Source organism: Malassezia restricta, chromosome II, assembly GCF_003290485.1.
Source record: "Malassezia restricta chromosome II, complete sequence".
Lineage (NCBI taxonomy): Eukaryota > Fungi > Basidiomycota > Malasseziomycetes > Malasseziales > Malasseziaceae > Malassezia > Malassezia restricta.
In genome coordinates this window covers 1,226,645-1,245,987 of record NC_040194.1, presented here as the reverse complement: position 1 = coordinate 1,245,987, position 19,343 = coordinate 1,226,645, and the positions used below count along the sequence as shown (strand labels likewise).

General features: G+C 51.5%; 11 protein-coding genes across 11 annotated transcripts; 3 read left to right on the top strand and 8 right to left on the bottom strand.

Annotated features, from left to right (window-relative positions):
• Positions 1-273: 273 nt before the first annotated feature.
• On the bottom strand, positions 274-927 carry MRET_1591 (universal stress protein; the record flags this gene model as incomplete). The annotated part of the gene is made up of 1 exon (XM_027628218.1): positions 274-927. The coding sequence occupies one exon, from the start codon at positions 925-927 to the stop codon at positions 274-276; it is 654 nt and encodes a 217-aa protein (XP_027483993.1).
• A 364-nt stretch (positions 928-1,291) lies between these two features.
• MRET_1590 (ATP-dependent helicase STH1/SNF2) lies at positions 1,292-5,500 on the bottom strand (the record flags this gene model as incomplete). Its single annotated transcript, XM_027628217.1, has 1 exon — positions 1,292-5,500. The coding sequence occupies one exon, from the start codon at positions 5,498-5,500 to the stop codon at positions 1,292-1,294; it is 4,209 nt and encodes a 1,402-aa protein (XP_027483992.1).
• A 516-nt stretch (positions 5,501-6,016) lies between these two features.
• Positions 6,017-8,200, bottom strand: MRET_1589 (cell division control protein 45; the record flags this gene model as incomplete). The annotated part of the gene is made up of 1 exon (XM_027628216.1): positions 6,017-8,200. The coding sequence occupies one exon, from the start codon at positions 8,198-8,200 to the stop codon at positions 6,017-6,019; it is 2,184 nt and encodes a 727-aa protein (XP_027483455.1).
• A 68-nt stretch (positions 8,201-8,268) lies between these two features.
• MRET_1588 (UV radiation resistance-associated protein) lies at positions 8,269-9,599 on the bottom strand (the record flags this gene model as incomplete). Its single annotated transcript, XM_027628215.1, has 2 exons — positions 8,269-8,446; positions 8,473-9,599. 2 exons carry the CDS (start codon positions 9,597-9,599, stop codon positions 8,269-8,271), a joined length of 1,305 nt encoding a protein of 434 aa, XP_027483456.1.
• A 77-nt stretch (positions 9,600-9,676) lies between these two features.
• MRET_1587 (N-terminal acetyltransferase B complex catalytic subunit) lies at positions 9,677-10,328 on the top strand (the record flags this gene model as incomplete). The annotated part of the gene is made up of 3 exons (XM_027628214.1): positions 9,677-10,160; positions 10,186-10,264; positions 10,289-10,328. The coding sequence occupies 3 exons, from the start codon at positions 9,677-9,679 to the stop codon at positions 10,326-10,328; spliced, it is 603 nt and encodes a 200-aa protein (XP_027483457.1).
• A 2-nt stretch (positions 10,329-10,330) lies between these two features.
• On the bottom strand, positions 10,331-11,323 carry MRET_1586 (arsenite/tail-anchored protein-transporting ATPase; the record flags this gene model as incomplete). The annotated part of the gene is made up of 1 exon (XM_027628213.1): positions 10,331-11,323. One exon carries the CDS (start codon positions 11,321-11,323, stop codon positions 10,331-10,333), a length of 993 nt encoding a protein of 330 aa, XP_027483458.1.
• Positions 11,324-11,773: 450 nt separating this feature from the next.
• On the top strand, positions 11,774-14,791 carry MRET_1585 (serine/threonine-protein kinase/endoribonuclease IRE1; the record flags this gene model as incomplete). Its single annotated transcript, XM_027628212.1, has 1 exon — positions 11,774-14,791. One exon carries the CDS (start codon positions 11,774-11,776, stop codon positions 14,789-14,791), a length of 3,018 nt encoding a protein of 1,005 aa, XP_027483948.1.
• Positions 14,792-14,795: 4 nt separating this feature from the next.
• Positions 14,796-15,512, bottom strand: MRET_1584 (trafficking protein particle complex subunit 5; the record flags this gene model as incomplete). Its single annotated transcript, XM_027628211.1, has 2 exons — positions 14,796-15,037; positions 15,065-15,512. 2 exons carry the CDS (start codon positions 15,510-15,512, stop codon positions 14,796-14,798), a joined length of 690 nt encoding a protein of 229 aa, XP_027483949.1.
• A 74-nt stretch (positions 15,513-15,586) lies between these two features.
• On the bottom strand, positions 15,587-16,864 carry MRET_1583 (translation initiation factor 5; the record flags this gene model as incomplete). Its single annotated transcript, XM_027628210.1, has 1 exon — positions 15,587-16,864. The coding sequence occupies one exon, from the start codon at positions 16,862-16,864 to the stop codon at positions 15,587-15,589; it is 1,278 nt and encodes a 425-aa protein (XP_027483950.1).
• Positions 16,865-17,142: 278 nt separating this feature from the next.
• MRET_1582 (Ras-induced vulval development antagonist) lies at positions 17,143-17,799 on the top strand (the record flags this gene model as incomplete). Its single annotated transcript, XM_027628209.1, has 1 exon — positions 17,143-17,799. The coding sequence occupies one exon, from the start codon at positions 17,143-17,145 to the stop codon at positions 17,797-17,799; it is 657 nt and encodes a 218-aa protein (XP_027483459.1).
• Positions 17,796-19,340, bottom strand: MRET_1581 (glutamyl-tRNA synthetase; the record flags this gene model as incomplete). The annotated part of the gene is made up of 1 exon (XM_027628208.1): positions 17,796-19,340. One exon carries the CDS (start codon positions 19,338-19,340, stop codon positions 17,796-17,798), a length of 1,545 nt encoding a protein of 514 aa, XP_027483951.1.
• Positions 19,341-19,343: the final 3 nt, after the last annotated feature.

Sequence of the window (19,343 nt, the reverse complement as noted above, 5' to 3'; positions counted from 1 at the left end):
TTCGCCCTTTAGATACTCGTACCTGGATTGGTGTAGATAGGTCGTATCTGCGCCTCAAAATGCAGAAATGCTTCTCTCAAATGTATTGCGAGCCTCTTGGCCACAGGTAGCAAATGTGGGCAGGTTGTGAAGCATCTTAGGCCTGTCACCTACATGAAATATAGGACTCGCTAAAGGCTAACAAGACCTATTCGAAACTCTTATGCTAAGCTTGTGAACTTATGCACAAGCCAACTACAGAAACCAAAAGTTATTTCACGATACCACTCCAATTTACTTCACCACGAGAACAGGGACCGGCGAGTGGCTCACCAGGTAGGACGACACCGTACCGCTGCTGAGACCTTTCTTCCAACCGCGGTTACGCTTACCAATGACGACAAGGTCGCACTTGTGGTAGCTAACCACCTTGAGAAGCGAAGCACGCGCCTCACCATGAAGAACGTGCATAGTCACATCGTAACCAAGGCTTTGGAGCTTCTTGCGGTAAGGGTTCATGCGCTCCACAGCCTGGTGACGGAGCTGCCTAAGGAGCTCGTTTTGCTTCTTACTATCAATAGTAAGGGGACCAGATATCCAAGGGCCACCGAGCACATTGGCAGGCAAAACAGTAGTAAGGAAAATTTGGCAATCCTTCGAACTGAAAGCATGCTTGCCCATAATGTAGTTGAAAGCAAGGTCACCAGCTTCAGTACCATCGATAGCGAGAAGAATCTTGAACTTGTCATCAGCCACAGATTCACCGGGGTGACCAACAATCTGTTGGTTGCGAGCCTCCGAGGGGATCGTCAGCTTGTCGAAGGGGTTGCCCGACTCCATGACAGGTGTCTGGGCAATGTTGTGCACTGGGGCACCGGGCGTGATCGAACCATGATCTGAAGTCTGGTGATCAACGCCGAAAAAGTCCTGCTGCGAGTTGTTCGACATAATGATGATGGTAAGACGGGATGTACAAGACGGGGTAGGATACGCCTTGATTCTATGAACACAGTATCCCCATAAACGGCGCAATGTTTAGTAAATACCTTGCACGAATCATGTGGTCATCACCAGATTGCCCTGACTAATCAGAGGCACGTATACAAGCACGGCGAGCATTTGTCCAACGCCTTCATGCACGTACCAACATGTGTAAGCACACAAATCTGTAGCCAGAACGTACATCATTACGTGATTTGATGAATAAAAATAATCGCAACGCTACTTCATAGGATTGTATCATGGTATATAAGCATGTGTGATATTACAGCCGATGCATTGTATCAAAATAGAGTACGTCACAAGCTTTGACTCACGATCGTTTTCGACGGCCTCCAATAGATAGCTTGATTTTCATACCCGTTTTATGGCGGTGTGAGTCTGATGTATTTTGTTCCGTATTCACAGAATCTGAATCCTGCATTGAGGTATTGCCTAATTCTGACTCTCCTTCACCAGACGCGGGGTCAGCTTTAATCGAAGATAGTTCAGCTTCAGCCGCAGAATAGCTTTTATCAAAGACTTGTTCCATTTCTTGAGCGTCAATCCACACAACTGATCCTTCTTGATTGTACGTGCGTGCGTTGTTGAACATGGTCTTGAAGTCGTTCCTGCAGGCCTCCAACGTCTTATATGCGCGTGTTTCGATTCGCCGTTTGATCTGCTTGAGGCATACAGGACGTGCGATTAGCACATGGTAGTCTGGGTACTCATTCTTTTTGGGAATGTCCATGAATAAGACACTGCGCAAACGACCAGTCTCCGGCTCCTCACATTGTTCCACGGCAAAATAACATTTTAGCATTGCCTCCTTCAGCCTTCCCGCATCAGAATCCATTTTGCGACGCTTAGGAGTGTCATCAGAATTCGGACCAAACCCAGAATCCACTTGAGAAGCAGTTTGATCAGCATCGTTACCTTCCAACTTGCGTTTGCGTTCTCCTGTATTTTGGCTCGTAGGCGATGCTGAGCGCGCCTTGGCCCCGTCATCTTGGCCAAGTTGTTTAAGTCGGCGTTTTTCAGCGCGCTCACGCTTCCTCTCTGCGACCTCGGTCAAGTCTTCTTCATCTTCTAGAGCTCGCAAGAACTGATCTTCTGTCAATCCATCGTCATAGCGAACAACATTACGTCGACGAGTCAGTGGCTGCTCTTCTTCAATGACATCAATAGCTTCGGTGTCAAAGTCGCGCTGGTAAATTTCTGGTAGTTCCGATTCCTGGATCAAACGCTCCGGCACGGGTCCCGTGTTGCCAAGTGCACGCCACTCCGTCTCTTCATCAGCAATACGATCACGATCGACTTGTTGGAATACAGCCACTTCCTCTTCACTTCTTGCCAATAGCTCGTTAAGTTCTTCGTCATTGAGCTCGCCCTGGTCTTCCTCTTCTTCTTCATGATCCGCTTCCAGCATAGCACGAAGCAAAAGTTCTCGCTCATCAGCGGTGGCCTGATTATCAAACTTGCCCGCTTGAATAACTTTGCCATTGATTTCAAGCTTGGACTGGGCACGCGACAAGATAGTCTTTTCAACAGACTTATCTGTGACGAGACGCAAGATACGTACTTCAACCTTTTGGCCGATGCGGTGAGCACGATCCTGTGCCTGTAAATCCTGGTGCGGATTCCAGTCTGAGTCATAGATGATGACAGTGTCAGCTGATTGTAAGTTTAGACCCAGTCCACCGGCACGAGTTGATAGAATAAACACGTTGTACTCTGATTGAGGATCATTAAATAATTTAAGCAATACGGAACGGTCATCGGGCTTGGTAGAACCGTCTAGACGCAGATATTTGATACCACGAAAACGCAAAAAGTCCTCCATGATGTCCATGATTGCTGTCATTTGGAAGAAGATCAAAACACGGTGACCAGTAGCGAACAGCTTTGGCAAAACACGATCAAGTAATTCAAACTTGCCGGCAACACGGTATAGATCAGGTCCATTTTCCTTTGTTGGGTTAATCGTAGCTTCCACCTGCTCAAACGCATAGGGGTGATTGCAGATTTTCCGCAGCTGCATGATAGCGTTTTGCAAGCCACGAATACCCATCGGTTTGTTGCCTTTGCCATTGCCGGCACCCGCATCACCAACAATGACCTTATGACGTTTCATTTGCTGGTACAATTTTACTTGAAGTGCACTCATGCGGCATGTGATGACCTTTTCGACTTTATCCGGCAGTTCTGATTCGACATCCTTCTTGAGACGACGTAGCAAAAACGGACGCAACACCTTGTGGAGACGCTTGATAATGAGCAATGCTTCTTCCTCACTAAGCTGCATGCTGTTGTCACCCGTACCTGTGTTGACAAAAGGTGTGTTGAACCACTCATCAAAGCTCTTGACCGAATTAAAGATTTTTGGTAATACAAAATTGAGCAAGGCCCAGAGCTCAGGAAGATTGTTTTGCAGGGGTGTACCCGTGAGCAATAGACGGTATCGGCTAGAATACGACTGTGTCAACGTCACTGCAAGCTTGCTTTGAGTGTTCTTCATACGATGACCTTCGTCAATGATCATATGCGTCCACTTGATCTTACCCAGCAAGCTTTTTTCTTTAATGATGTATTCATAAGTAGTGAGCAGGACCTGGAAAGAACCCATCTTGAGTTGGCCCGCCAACTGTTTGCGAACATTAGGGGTGCCCTTATATACCAAAGTCGTAACGGATGGTGCCCATTTGTAGAATTCATTTGCCCAGTTAGTGAGTGTTGAAAGCGGCACGATGACAAGGTATGGTCCATTTTGCTTCTTATTTTCGATCAAGAATGTGATCAAAGAAATAGTCTGGATGGTCTTACCAAGACCCATTTCATCAGCCAAAATACCATTTAAGCGATTGTTGTACAAAGACACCATCCATTGAAGACCCTTCATTTGGTAGTCTTTCAGCTTACCACCAACTAGAATTGAAGGCTGCTCGGTAATCTTCTCAGTAATACGATGTGCCACCGAGTAATAGTCGACACGACCGTTATCGTCGCCAGCATCATCTTGCCGCGAAGCACCAAATGTCGTTTCATCAACGGCAGCACCCTCAGTTCCATCAGTAGTGGTCCAGTCAATGTGGGAATCATCATCTTGCTGGGCACGAACAGCTTGAGCCAAACTATCCAAGTAGGCATCAGTCTGTTGTAGCAGATGAGTGATACGCGTATCCTTTGCTGTGTCGATCAGCTTGAGATATGCCTCTTCATCATCGGCCTTGAGCGCGTTCAGACGGTCTTTAGCTAGTCGTTCAATGCGTTTTTGCTCCTCACGTTCCGTATCAGCATGGAACTTTAGCACCATACGACCAATCTTTTTGGCTTGATCCGTAGACTTACCATGAGCAGCCAACATATCCTTGCCGTGATTGCAGATCATTGTCAAATAGTCGGTATGGCGCTGTTTCACCTTACGTTCACGCTCAGTACGCTGCTTCCTCTCAAGTTGTTCTGTTACACGCGCATCACGTAATGCTTGCTTCCGCACACGACGGAAGGCTGAACGATCAAGACCTAGGGAAGTAGCTAGGTTCATGCTTGAAATAACTTTTTCCCGCATTTGCTTCTGGCGCTCTAACAAATGAAGCGACTTGAGCTCAATAAGAGCCTTGACTTTGGCGTTGTTATGCTTGGGTTGAGACGGATCGCTGGATGAACTTTCATAAGTGGGCACTTGAGCTATTGTGGCAGGAAAAGATTCAAGTTCGCGGATGCGCTGCTGGATACGAGTTTGAATAAAACGCTCGCGTTCTTCCAAAAGCAAGTGTGCATCGATACCTGCTGGTAGCAGGCTAGGAACGAGCAAGCGCTGCTGCAATGTAGCAAGATCATCGCCCCCCTTCATGCTGGGCTTGGCCAAGATCGTAAATGGATGAAGGTAGGCATTGTAGGGGTACACACGGCTCGATCGATCATCTTGAGGCACATTAGAGGACTCTCCAGCATCGGAAGCCACTTCTGAGACTGCTTTACGAAGATTGTCCGGACCATGTGTGGCAACCAGCGCGGCATGGGAATCAGCGGCAGCATCAGACACTTTGTTGGCCACAGATGCAGCTGCGGCTGCGTCTGTGGCAGATAAGTCAGATACTTGATGCTGAAGCTGAGAGGCCATGGGTTGATTCCTTGCCAAATGCTTATAAGCCGACACCTGCGTACGAAGGCCCTGTATTTGGTCTTGGGTTAGTACGGATGCGTCAGGCGCGCTGGGTTGTACCGCAGGTGTTGTTGACAGAGGTTGCGCTTGTGTCAATGGTGGTGCTTGCGAAACATTCTGTGGCAGCACTTGGGACGGAGATGATTTCGTGGCCTGAGAGGGAGCCAACTGCTGCATCCGCAATTGCTGAAGATACTGGAACGTCTTGAGAGTCTGGGCTAATGCTGCAAACTCTGGATTAGACTGCTCATTGTGACCGTGAGACCGAAGTAGTTGCATACGCGAAACAATTTGCTGGAGACGTTCTTTCGTCATACTGGCCAGTTGATGCTGGATGTGAGGTGGCAACTGAGCTAACAGTGTATTAGGTGTCATAGCAGCTCCAGGTGCCGTGCCCTGCGGAGCAGTGCTCGCAACCGGAGCGGAAGGAGGGGGAGCTCTAGATGCCTCCACCATCCTTGGTATGGAAGTCAACCCAACGTCGAGTCGGAGAATCCCCAGCTAAGTAGCAAGGTGGCAGTATGAAACTCAACAGGGAGGGAGCGGGTGAGATCGTACTCTCACTTTCCAAAGAATACTTATTTGGGAAGGAAAGTGGGATAGGTGATGGATGTGTCACTTGCGACGCGTGAAACGCGCTCTTATACACTGAAATTGGACTTGGCGCACGCTCTTCGCGCGTATTACTACTGGCGTGCGATGCAAAATGGGTGGGTGGGTCGGACAGGGTCAGGCATGGCAGGCAGAAATCGCACCGGCCGAATGTCGAACCAATCATATACACGGATGAGTTCACGTGTTGGCGCCGCAGTTTATATCACGTGGGATATAGGGGACATCGTGAAGAGGGACGTGCGCATGTGTAAATCTACGTGATACGAAGTGTTCTGTTCATGCTTTGAGGTGGAGTGCTTCAACAAAGGGCATGAGATCGCTGCGGCGTACTTCGAGCACACTCGACTCGAAACGATCATTACGCATGCGTGCGCCACTTATCTGGGCAGCATCCTGAAAAGCAAGTCCAAATCGATTTTTCAGTACATCGCCATAGTCTGGGGCACCGACGATACCGACGACTGTAAATACATCACGGGTTGCATCCAGAGCAGCTAGCACAAACGGGAGAGACACGATAGAGGAGGATAAATCTGAATCGTCCGTATCACCTTTGCTTCTCCGTCTTTCACGCTTCTCTTCCATGCGTCGTACGTGTTGCTCGCTTACAATGTCGCGTAGCGCGTCAATTAACCAAAACCCCAGGCGGGTCAGCGTGTCGGGATGTACAAATAGGTGCAGATTCGCTCCATCCTGGAGAATGCATAGTCGAAATGAGCGGAGTGTCTTGATCGACTGTTTGATTATGATACTAACGCCTTGTGATACAATGGCTTGATGTAGTGACTTGGCCAATTTGAGCGAGGCTTGTAACAGCGATACATTCTGTGGTTTGTGTACGTCCATGGCGCGATAGGCTTCGAAAAAGCTTTTGATCCATACGGCAGATGTCGCATTTTCTTCTTCATTTTCTTCTTCGTTTTCCTCAACGCTGGCATCACCTTCAGTAGATTCTGTAGGAAGACGAGTTGGTAAATGGACGCCGTCGTCGCTTAATGCCCATAATGTACGGCCTCCATACGACACAGATGCATCCAGGAAGGATTGTGCCCCGCTTTTAGTAGATGATTCAGAGCGCACGATGTGCACACCATCAATCTCGATTCGAACGCCATGTGCCGCCTGTAGCAGAGCAGAAATACCTTCTACCGCGTCAGATGCACTAATTGGCATTGACCGGAAACCATATGCACGCATAAATGATCTAAAAGACAAGTCAACCAGGCCATATTCGGGTGCGATTGATTCCATGCGCTGGACAAGAGACTGACGGAGATCCAGTTCCATATGCTCGTAAGTTTGTCGGCAATTGGCCAGAGATAAACCCATTTTTGCGAGAAGTCCGCGAAGCTTATGAATACCTTTTTCCCGCCAAATACCAAGCTTGGCCGCCACGTAACTCGTATGATACATGCTCATCTCGAGACTCCAGTGCCGGTATAATGTGAAACGAAGCTCTTCTGGAAGGACACGGATGGAGCTGTCGTCTGCTCCGTGGACATTGATCCCTCTCAGAGACGTCTGGGTATCAGTTTGGTCATGTACAGCATTCATGGCCACAACATCTGAGGCAAGAGCGGCTGCATAGCCGTCATAAGTTGTTGCATGAATTGCATTCGAAACGTATTGTGACGTGAGGCCCAATATAGCAAGCCATAGACTGTCGCGATCACTGCGACCAAGGGATACGGCAAGCATGTACATCATCTGTGCTGTGCTCATACCTGTCCAAATTCCCTTGGCATAGTACTTGGCCAAGATGGCTCGGTAAGACTGGCGCTGAGATGGATCCAGTCGTGCACGTTTTGTCTCTCGAGGCGGACTATGGGTCCGTGTACGTTTGCCAAATTCATCTTCCTCATCGTCCTCGACTTCACTTTCCTCCGAGTCGGATTCGAAATCAAATTCAAGTATTTCATAAGCTTCACGTTCCTTGCCAAGTCTATGCTCGATGTCGCCGTCGTCCCAGACCCATATGTGGTCATTGATGCCTGATGTGGCAAACAAGTTACTGAGGTTCCATGGCCTGTGCGAATCGATAACATGAAGAGTACAATGTGGTGGGAGTGGAACGGTCTCTGGAAGTGGAAGGAGTGATCCGAGGTTGATGAAAATGAGGGTATGCAGCTCAAGATGATTGTGCACGTCTTGAGCCAGGACGTGCTGTAGAGATCGATATCCATTGACAGGCGCTATACGAAAAGGCACCTCATCCTGCGCCAAAAGCTGTGTAAGGATTCGCAGTGCCGCAAGTGAGTCAACTTGGGGCGTCGCAAGGATTAACACAGCAGCGCCGCCCAACGCCGTGGGCACAGCAGGGGTATCAGAGCTCGCATTCTCGCCAAGAACGCGCCGCCGGGAGTTTGAGCATATATGCTTGTATGCACCCGCGTAGTCTAATCGGTCCCGAGCAGGCACAATTGCATTGTCGCCAGTCTCTCGCGGCCAATGCACAATCATGGCGTTTCTCGCCCATGAAGCTCGACGCGTGTGCCTTTATGTCGCGACGCGCCGAAGTACCAGTTAGGCTACGTGAGTGTTGCCGCCGACAAGGTCACGAGCAGGTTCTTGAGGTTCGGCAGCGTATTACGTAAATCCAGAAGGGGGACATGAAATTGGTTCATGAGTCGTTCTAGGTCCTTGTTAAGCAAAAAGACGGCATATTCGTAGCGGTACAATTCGTTATCTTTACCGGAGAGAATAAAACTGTCATGTCAGTAATCCATACGCACGATCTGGGACCTGTCATTATGCTGATGCGGTCCTGGACAGTTGCACGGCTGCCGGAAGATGTCAGCGGATAGGGCAGTGTCGTATGAAGATAAGTGCTCAGCAGGATCATCAGTTGGGCCACATAGGCTAGAGCCGCGCTAGTTTCGTCCAAATTAGTGCGGTGCACTAGCGTGGTGGTATTCTCCTTGGTAGTAGCAATACCATTCGGCAACGGCAAATCGACGATGGAATAGAGCAAATCACGCGCATGAACTAGTTGGATAGGGTATATATCATCGAGATCGCGGAGAAGACGTGCGCGATGCATGCCAACCTCTTTTTGCATATGATTGAGTTCAGAAAGCACAAGATCCTTATCATCGGATAATTTTGTGCACGCGAGCCTGATATTTTTCATGCGCGCACGGATCGCTTGGAGCTGCTGCTGCTTCTCGCCCAACGCCTTTTGTCGTGCTTCCAACGTATCATACAGGTCAGATAGTGCTTGTTCACGATTGCGCCGTGCTCGTCGCAATAGATCGTGTGTGTGCCGCAGCTCGAATTTATAGCGACGTTGTGCCAAGATCGAGTTGCTCTGGAGCGCAGGTGTGCACCGCAAGGCCAAAAGTCTTTCAGCATCTTTTGTATGGTGCGCGTCTGACTGTATACGGGCCATATATTCCAGATCTTGCCAAGTGAAAGAGGAGGTGAATTCGCTCGGTGTTATCGCAGAAGGGGTATCACCCACCGCAAAATGTTCAAGTGTGTCCTGGCATTTTAGGGACAACACCACACACGGCAAGGACGGTTTGGTTGGGACCAATGTCGGCGTGGCATTACGCAAGTCCAGCACTTTTTCCCATACACAATACCACGTCTTTTGAAAAATCCACAGTGATACTAGGCATTCACGGCATGGTGGTCCTCGATCTTCACGCAACCAGGACGCGAAATCAGCATTGGCGTGAATGGAGCGGCTGGAAAAATCGCCCCATATAGCATGAGGTCCAGGCATCATAGATGTCATAAAGAAAGGTACTTGATGTCGTCGCCGTAGCGCCACAAAGCACATGGCGTCATCTTCGATGTGCCATGCATAGATGGCGTGCAAGTTTTCCACGCACCTGTGCATGGCAGTGGCCATCATCGTGCGGGTGTACAGAAGTGGAGGTGAGCGGTATGGGCAAATATGCCCAATTTCCCACACTCAGGTTGGCCGGAGCCATGACAACGGTGCGCCCGTTTCGGGCACGCGACTTGTTCGCGTTCAATAATGTCAACATGGACCACTGGACCGAGACGTACAGCAATGGATTTTACCTGAGCTACCTTGCACAGTGGCCGGACATGGCGCTGACTGCGTGCGCAGCGCAAACGGGTGCCATCATGGGCTATGTACTTGGCAAGGCTGAAGGCAAGGAACCCACTGAGGAAGACAAAAGGCGGAACAAGGACCTTACACTGCATGGACATGTGACAGCCGTGACGGTGGCACACGAATACCGCCGTTTGGGCGTCGCACAAATGCTCATGGATTTCTTCGAGTATTGCTCTGAGCATGTTTACCGCGGTTTTTTCGTCGACCTCTTTGTGCGGCCATCCAATGCTAAGGCCATAGGCATGTATAAAAAGCGCGGCTACTCCGTGTATCGCCGTGTTCACGCGTACTACCAGGGTACGCCTCCGAAGTCGGCAGAAGATGGGTTTGGTACGTTTTTTGGGCTCACACACAGATATGCGGATGCCCTTACCACGCGATACAAAGCGGCAGACTATCCGCAGTCATGGCGAAAATGTCGTTGTACAACCGCAGTACGTATACCATACTGACAGCAGAGCAACCATCTTTGAGCCGTTCGTGCACAAAGGTATCTGAATCTACTTGGGGGGCTGGTACGGGTGGATAAGGTATTCCGAGAGAGCAGACAGCTTCTTTGAGCCCCGCACCTCTTCCGTGAGCAACGGAATCTTGACCACATTGAAGTCCTCCGCATACAAATCCATCATTTCGTGCACATACTTGTCTTGCATGGCCTTTCGTACGCGGCAATGCTCACACTGTGACCCTGGTGGTGGATACAGTAGCTGGTTGCATACGATGGCATGTGTATCGATACCATACTGCGTGAGCTCCTGAATAAGGCGCTCCGTCTCATAGAGAGACAAAAATTCGGCAATGCACACACACACAAACGTCGTCTTCGTCTCATCCTTGAACTGTGAGTTTACCTCTGTGATGATCTGCCGCATACTCTCGAGTTTGCCAAACATGTCTTCTTGGGCACCAGCGCCACCACCCATCATATTCTGGACCTGCTGGAACATAGGGCCGAGGCTTTTGCCGAACGAGCTAAACTTAGTCAAGGCCTTTTCCAGCACACTGGGGAAGCTCAGGAAACGGAGCGTGTGTCCGGTAGGCGCCGTGTCAAACACGACGACGCTGTATTCCATCGACTTGACCAACTTCATGATTTCCGCAAAACCCATGGCTTCATCTACACCGGGAATAGCAAAGGCGAGGTCCTGCATAAAAGGGGCGAGAGCACCGCCCTGTTGCTCGGACTGTTCAATCATCTCCTGCATGCTACTTGTAGGATCGATCTCCATCGCGCTGAGGTTGTCAAAACCATTCACCTTGACAGCTTCGCGTCCAAATTTCTGTCCAAAAGCGTCCGACAAGTTGTGCGCAGGATCCGTCGAAATCAGCAACACGCTCTCACGCACTTTGGCGAGCTGAATCGCCAGGGAGCACGACGTGGTCGTCTTACCGACACCACCCTTACCACCGCAAAAAATCCACTTGAGTGACTTTTGGTCTAGGATATTCTGCAACGTCGGTGGCTGCGCATCCTCTACCAGTGCCGTCGACATGGTCGTTGTCGTCGATGTCGATGCTACGAAACCGCGTCGTGTGCCCGGCTTACGTGGAAGCAGAGCGTGTCACGTGTTACGCCCTTCCGACGTGGTGGTGATCCCATCGTGCGGCCCGTCATGCAGCGAGCTTCATCCATCGGCCACAGCATTCACGCGATAGGGTCATATGCCATATGTTAAGACAGGCATGCGGCTTGTGCATCGTGCTCTCATGTTAAAGCATATCTTTTGGACCTAGCGACCTTGACCGTAGTTGCCATATGGGCGAGCCACTTTGTGTCTGCTCGCCACGATAGCGCATGTACACTACGTGTGCGCACGCACTAGATTCTGTCCTTTTCGATAGTGCCGTCAGACTAGTCCTTTGTGCGCACGACGGTGAATAGGGGATCAGGCACAATTCTTTGGTTGCCTCCACGCCGCCATTCCGAGAGGCCCAATCGCATCATGCGGCTTGGCGCGTGGCTCACCATCGCCCTGTGTACATGTGTTGCATTCGCATGGGCATCAAAAGGCCATGAGCTGACGCGCATGGAGGTCGATACTCATCTGCCATATGCGGTGTTGCCGTCCGTGCCCATCTCGATCCAAGACTTGGAGCTATCCAACGTGCTGCTTGTCACGACCGTCGATGGTCGCCTACATGGTCTAGACCGCACATCTGGCTCTCTGCTTTGGTCATTTCCCAGCACCTCTGATACTAGCGTACACGCGCCACTCGTTACGTCCAAGTACGACCACCGTTCCATGGAACAGCTCGCCAAAGACGCGCGTGATCACGGCGATCCAACACTGGTACGAGCCCTTCAAGAAGATGGTATCTACGTCGTCGAGCCGTCTTCCGGGGGCGATATGTATATCCTTCGTGTACCTCCTGGCGCCACCATACCCACGTTGGAAAAGCTGCCGTTCACTCTTCCTGATCTCGTGTCTATAAGCCCCTTTACTTTGCACGCCGAAGACCCCCGTATCTTTGTTGCCGAAAAGCACACATCTCTTATGGAATTGAATGTGTTCACTGGAACAGTGCGTGCAGTATACAGCAGTAGTGACACGGGCCTACACCATGCCACAAGCCATGCCCTCGATCCACGCACTGTGTCGCGGAGCCATTCCGACACAGACGGTACGGCTGACGATGCCATCGAATCGCCATGGGTCTTCATTGGTCGCACGGACTATACCCTCAATATCCATGTCCGCCATGTGCCGCATGCAGTCCAAACACTACAATATCAAGTCTTCTCACCCAATATAGCTGACCGCGATGTGATGTCACTGTGGCACCAATCAGCACAGCCGACCGACAAACGTGCATTTCTCTCATCTCCTGAAAATGCCACTGTTCTCTGCTATGATTTGCGTCTCGCACGCAATCCACACAGACACACTACTCAGCCACTGCCGCCCGTGCTGTGGACGTCGCAAATGGACTCGCTGCCTGTGGACATATATGATGTGGTGTTTGCCCCCTCTGACGTTGAGGCGCCACTTTTACGTCCCGTCCCCGTACCGCACAATGCCGGCTTTCTCTCAAGGATTATTGTACAACACCAAGGCGCATCCTCTGCCGATGAGCTAAGCGCTTTTCTGGGTCTGGCGCCCGATGGCAGTCTCTTTGCTCTCGGCAGCACCAGATACCCTTTAGCTGGCTTCGCTGAGCGTGCAGCCGTGCTAAATCCGGAGCCACATCATGCATCAAGCCTCATGGCGCCTTGGATCGGTGGCTACCGCGTGCGGCCTCCCCTGCGACAGGGCATACCATTACTTGGCGCGTCACAACCTGTCTTACAACTAGAAGCGCCTCCTTCCATCGCCACAGAGTGGCGACCGTCGAAGCGACTGGTGGCACAGCTTGTCGGTCTTTTGGCTTTTGCTCTTATGGTCCTACGAGGCGCCTATTTGATATGGCGTGAATCACGTCTTCAATGTTTTGACACATCAAACCTCTGCTTTGATGAGGACAAGGTGGTTCAAGATACCTCATTGGAAACCGCACCGTCCACACCCATGCCAGAACTTACGCCAGAGCGACCAGAAAGTGAACCGCGGGCGTCGAACGACCTTGAGGCAGATCCCAAACGACGGCGAAGGCGTCGCGGAAAGCGCGCAGGTGCAGCTGTGTCGGCTCGTCAGGCCCGTCGAGAAGAGTCTCTGGAACCGATAACCACGGAGTCACCACCCACGGTGAATGAGGGCGAGTCACCTGAGCCATTACCAACGTCCCTGCAAATCTCTGATGAAATCTTGGGATACGGCTCTTCTGGCACCGTTGTGTTTCGCGGCACATTCCAGGGTCGCGCCGTCGCCGTCAAACGACTGCTCCGCGACTTTGTACACTTGGCCTCCAAAGAAGTGTCCCTTCTCCAATCCGCTGATAATCACCCCAATGTGATCCGCTACTATTGTCAGGAACTTACCCCGAATTTTTTGTACATTGCTTTGGAAGAGTGCCCAGCGAGCCTGGCTGATCTCATTGAGAGACCACTCGATTATGCCTCATTAGCAGCTCTTCTAGAGCCGCGACAAGCATTCAAGCAGATCACGGCAGGATTGCAACACTTGCACTCGCTCTCTATCGTGCACCGCGACATCAAACCAGGAAATATCTTGGTGACACTCACGCCCCAAAACAAGCTGCGTGTCCTGCTCTCAGACCTTGGCCTTTCTAAGCGTATCGATGGGCTCACCTTCAGTGCACAGTCACAGAGCGCGCAAGCTGGCGGCACGATGGGATGGCGTGCACCAGAGCTTCTTCAAGGATTCAGCCTGCATGCTGACGATGGCAAGGAACGACTTACCCGTGCGGTCGATATCTTCTCGTTGGGCTGCGTCGCATTCTATATGCTGACGCGCGGTGGACATCCATTTGGCGAGCTGTACGAACGTGAAATACGAATTTTACAGAACCAAGTCGACACCAGCGCTCTCTCTGCGTCAGGTGACGATACTGTCGAAGCTGAAGCTCTGATCAAGCAAATGATTGCACCCATTCCGAGCGACCGACCCAGTGCGTCGGATGTGGCCCGCCATCCATTCTTCTGGAATGCTGCCAAACGCGTTGCGTTCTTGCAAGATGTGAGTGATCGCTTCGAGACACTGGAACGCACACCTCCGTCATTTGCGCTTGAATTACTCGAGCAAAATGCCGAGTCCATCGTCGGACCTGATTGGCGCCGGCGTTTCGACAAAAACTTCCTCGATGATCTGGGCAAGTTTCGGACGTACAATTCAGCCAGTATACAAGACTTGCTGCGCGTGATACGCAACAAGAAGCACCATTTCCAAGACATGCCCATCACCTTGAAAAAGCAACTGAGCCCTATGCCCGAAGGATTTCTCTTGTACTTTACACGCCGCTTTCCGACTTTGTTTCTTCATGTGTACGGCGTGCTGGAGCAATTACCACAAATGCGCACAGAACCCACATTTACTATGTACTATGAGTCAGAGGATACGCCCTAGTCTTTTACGGACCACCCATAGCCATTTCACGCTCCATGACACTTCGATCGAGCTTTATTAGAATCGTTGTACGATCTGGGTACGCATCGGTGGACACCGTATGCGCCGTAACGCGCGCAGGAAACCCGAGTCCCTCAAGCGCACCTTCCACAATGCCTGCCGTATAGGCTTCCACACTTAGCTGCTCCATCTCCTTGGGCACAGACATGCCTCTGGAAAATAGCGGAGTATTGGTCGTAATCATATCTGCCGTTAGTGTGGCACAGTACGCACATTCGTCGAAGCGATCGCTTTCCGTACTGCGCTCCAAATTATCTGCTGGGGAGCCAAAAAGTACTTTCCACAAGGTAGTGTGAATCCATAGAAGCGTCTTGAGAAGCCGCGTTTCTCGCTGCGGCCGCTTGGGGTTCGAAGCGGATTGCGCACGTTGACTCTGCATCGCTAGCGCACGCAGCCCTACATGTCTTCCTATCGCACCAAGGAGCTGCTCAAATTCTGCAATACCAGATACGCGGTCCTGAGCATACACTACCATCTCGGCGAATAGGAACTGCAAGGCGCTCAGACTCACCTCAGCATGACGCGTCTTGTCTCGCGGCCGCTCAAGAATATCTGGCACGCTCCCTGATGCAGCAGGCATTCGCATACCATCACTCGACACGCGCGACATGCTCGGCGCCGTGGGCGCCAAAGCATAGGTCGCCGACCACGCACTCGGCATATCGTGGTTCGCGTCCAATCTGGAGTCAGGGACGTGGTGGTTCCTATAGATGACTAAAACGGGGTCAGACGACACTACAGGTCATCCAAGTCACTGTCACCCTGTTGGTAGCCGCCGTTCGCGTCGGCACCGTCTTCTTCGTCTTCATCCTCTTCGTCATCCTCGTCCTCATCTTCACTCTCGGCTTGCTTAAGCCATTCGAGGAAGGGCGCAGCAGCTTTTCGAACACGCTTCGATGTCTCCTTATCCACATACTTCTTCGAGATGTGCGTACCCCATTGTTGAACCACCTCTTCGTCCAGCACATCGATTTGGTATAGTGCCATGAGGATTTTCGGGACACCAATTGGAACGAGCGAAGGGTGTTCAAGACCAGCCAAACGCTCAATACCGCCCAGCATGGACTTTTGGTGCTTCTCTGACGTGACCATTTTGAGAAGAAGCGGCGCGTAAGACTCGATTTCAGCCGCTGCATTCTCACTGAAAAGCGCCTGGAACAGAACTTGCAGCGTCTTATGTTTCTTCTCGATGTCCAGCTCCTGAGCCTTGCGGTACACTTCCGCAGCACTTAGTTTCTTACCGGCTTCACGCTCTTCGAGGATCCAGGTACCAAATTGGGAGTACGGACTCGATTCATCCTCGTCGCCCTCCTCATCGTCGTTGCCCGTGCCTAGGACACTCATTGCACCTTCAAGAGCCTTGACGCGAGCTGCTACAGCGGCCTCTGAGGTATCCACTGACCAGTCGTCGTCGACTTCAGCTTTGTCACGTTGAGTGGCAGTGGGAATACGCTCCGCCTCAGCATTGATACGGCGCGTAAGTTCGTCATCACTGTTCGCGCCTTCCTCATCGCCATCTGCCTGAGCGGATTGACCACTAGTGGCGCTTGCACCCTTGGTGCCCTTCATGCGCTTCGGTGGGGGGTTCTTGAGGATAAACGTCGTAAGCTTATGGCCCATATCCACATAGGTACGCTTACCACAGGCCTTGCAATCTCGCAGAATGTCGCCATCCTTGATCTTGAGATCGGTCTCTGGATTCTTGCAATCACCACACAGCACGAATTTGTCGATAAAACCATCCAGAAGCTCACGGAGGCGGTTGACGTCATGTGCACCATTGACAATGTAACGGTCACTCTTGTCGTCAATGATAGTCTGCGCACCAAGTTCACAGCCGAAGTACTTGGTGGGGTAAGATGGTGGGCGACTCAGCGCACGAGCAATGTCAGACATGTTCGGCACGACCGTTTTTATACCATTTCCTTTACCCTCGATCTTTATTTCCAAGAGGGGCATGCGGTAACGATAGAATTTGTCGTCCACATCACGACGGATATTGACAATCGTCATACTGTGCGTGCAACGTAATGGAGACTAGATGGATGTCTTCGGAGACGAATCAAGTTTCAGCAAAAACAGGACAATTCATAAATACCCACTGCACAGAAACAGTCAGGTACTCAAGCCGTGAGTGTGCGCTACGCAAATATGCTTGGCGTGTGGATCGCTCGACAAGGTCGTTTGCCGTGCTTCGGCCTCGGCGGAAAAAAGCATCGCGAATTTGTATGTCTCACGTGATACCATGCGGGGTGCGTGGCAAACGTCCACCCCAGTGTTGTCGCCCCAGCATGCCCGGTGATGGCGGCGGCGTGAACATCGATCGCGCCGTAGAACATGGTATTGAAACACGCCGAGCGCAGCGCGAAGCAAGTACATATGTGATATGGCCACCATCGCCACCACAGCCTCTGACAGACGAGTTTATGTCTTCTGCGGTCAGACCCCGATCTCGACGTCATCACCGCCACCATCGGCACCATCCTTGGCATAGGCTATCCAGTTCACGACGCCCTTCTGATACGAAAGATGCTTTGTCCATTCATCCATCTGATTCTGATGAAGACGTCGTGGGTCCGCATCCCATGTCTGACCACGATAACGCACGCGCACTGGATGAGCGTGCATATGGAAAGCAGCTTCTTCCAGGCGAAGGCGCGGCTATGGCATCCTACGTTCAAAGCGGCAAACGTATTCCGCGGCGTGGTGAAATTGGATTGAACGCTGATCAAATCGAAGCGTTTGAGCGTGCAGGTTTCGTAATGAGTGGCTCGCGACACGGACGCATGAATGCTGTGCGTACGCGCAAGGAGCACCAAGTCATCTCGGCAGAGCAACGCCAATCGCAACTTTCGCAAAAGCGCCTGGACAGGGCGCGGAAAGAAGCCGAGATTATTCATCAGTTCCGCGACATGGTGGACACCATGCAGCAACAACCAACCAACTAATGATGTTGCTTATCCCATGCCAATGCTGCAGCGAGTCGCGTTGCTGCTCTCTGCGGCCCCAAAATGTCGATAATGTCGGCTAGCGGTGGACCGGCTCGTTCGCCTGTCAGCGCGATGCGCAAGCTTTTTTGTACGGCGGACTTACCCCCTGCCACCTGTAATGATTTTATCCACCCTCCCCAGTCTCCATGTATGTCACGCGTTTGTAGCACCAAGTCATGACCTGCCTGTACCACCTGTCGGAAAGAAGGCGTCGGGACAGACGCTCGGAAAGCACGGCAGGTGTCTGTATCCCAGCGCGGCTCGGTGAATAAATACGCCATGCGCTCCGGCACTTGGCGTAGGGTATCGACGCGTTGTTGTCCCAGTGTTACGACGCGCAGGATATAATCATCTGAATAATCGCCGTACCACGAGGTAATGATCGGCCGGATACGCGACAATAGGTCTTGTTTGGTCTGCTCACACGTCGTGGCGAGCGCCAGCTTATTTGCCAAGTGATGCTTGTTCAAAAACACAAGCTTGTCCATGGGGAGTGTGGCTCGCGTATGGGAGATACGAGTAAGCTCAAAGTCACGGATGAGTTCGTTCATCGTCTTGACATCATGATCAGCATGCTCCAAATTCGCATAGCTATAGCCCGTGAGGGCAACTAGGTTCACCAGCGTCTCCGGCTCCCAACCCTGCTCCATATAATCAGCTACGCGGACATCACCCGACCTTTTCGATAGCTTCGTGCCATCAGCATTGATCAAAAGCGGGAGGTGCACAAAAATAGGTGGTTTTGCACCCAGCGCCTCATACAGAGCCAAGTGCTTGGGCATGGAAGGGATCCATTCCTCACCACGCAAAACGTGTGTGATACACATCTCTGTGTCATCCACAACACTGGCCAGATGATAGGTCGGCCAGCCATCGCTCTTTATTATAATAGGATCATCTGTCACACCACCCATAGCATCAGGCCGAAAAGACATAGGCCCATATACCACGTCCTCATACGAAAACGTACGCCCGGGGTCCATTTTGAGGCGCACGACGAACGTCTCCCCACGCTGAATACGCTCCTGCGCCTCACTTTCACTAGGTGGCAAGTATGCTTCACGAAGTATGGCAGATGCCCGTGCGCTCATGTCGCGAGATACCGGCGGTCGAAAATCACGGTACGCACGACCACATCGTATGAGCTTGTCAGCGTATGAGGTGTACAAAGGGAGCCGCTCGCTCTGGACATAGGGGCCATACGGCCCTCCCATGTCAGGTCCCTCATCGTAATGGATGCCGGCCCATCGAAGAGACTCTTGCAAAGCACGCATGGCTCCAGGCACCAGTCGCGTCTGGTCTGTGTCCTCCATACGCAGAATGAATTGACCGCCACTTTGCTTGGCGCACAGGTAGTTTAGGAGCGCCGTTCTAAGGCCTCCCACATGCAAGAATCCAGTGGGAGATGGAGCAAATCGGACTCGCACAGCTGCCCCTGTCGCATACGTTCGCACGCCCCACCACAGTCGGTGGCTTGGCATATGCGTGAATGGTCGCATGGA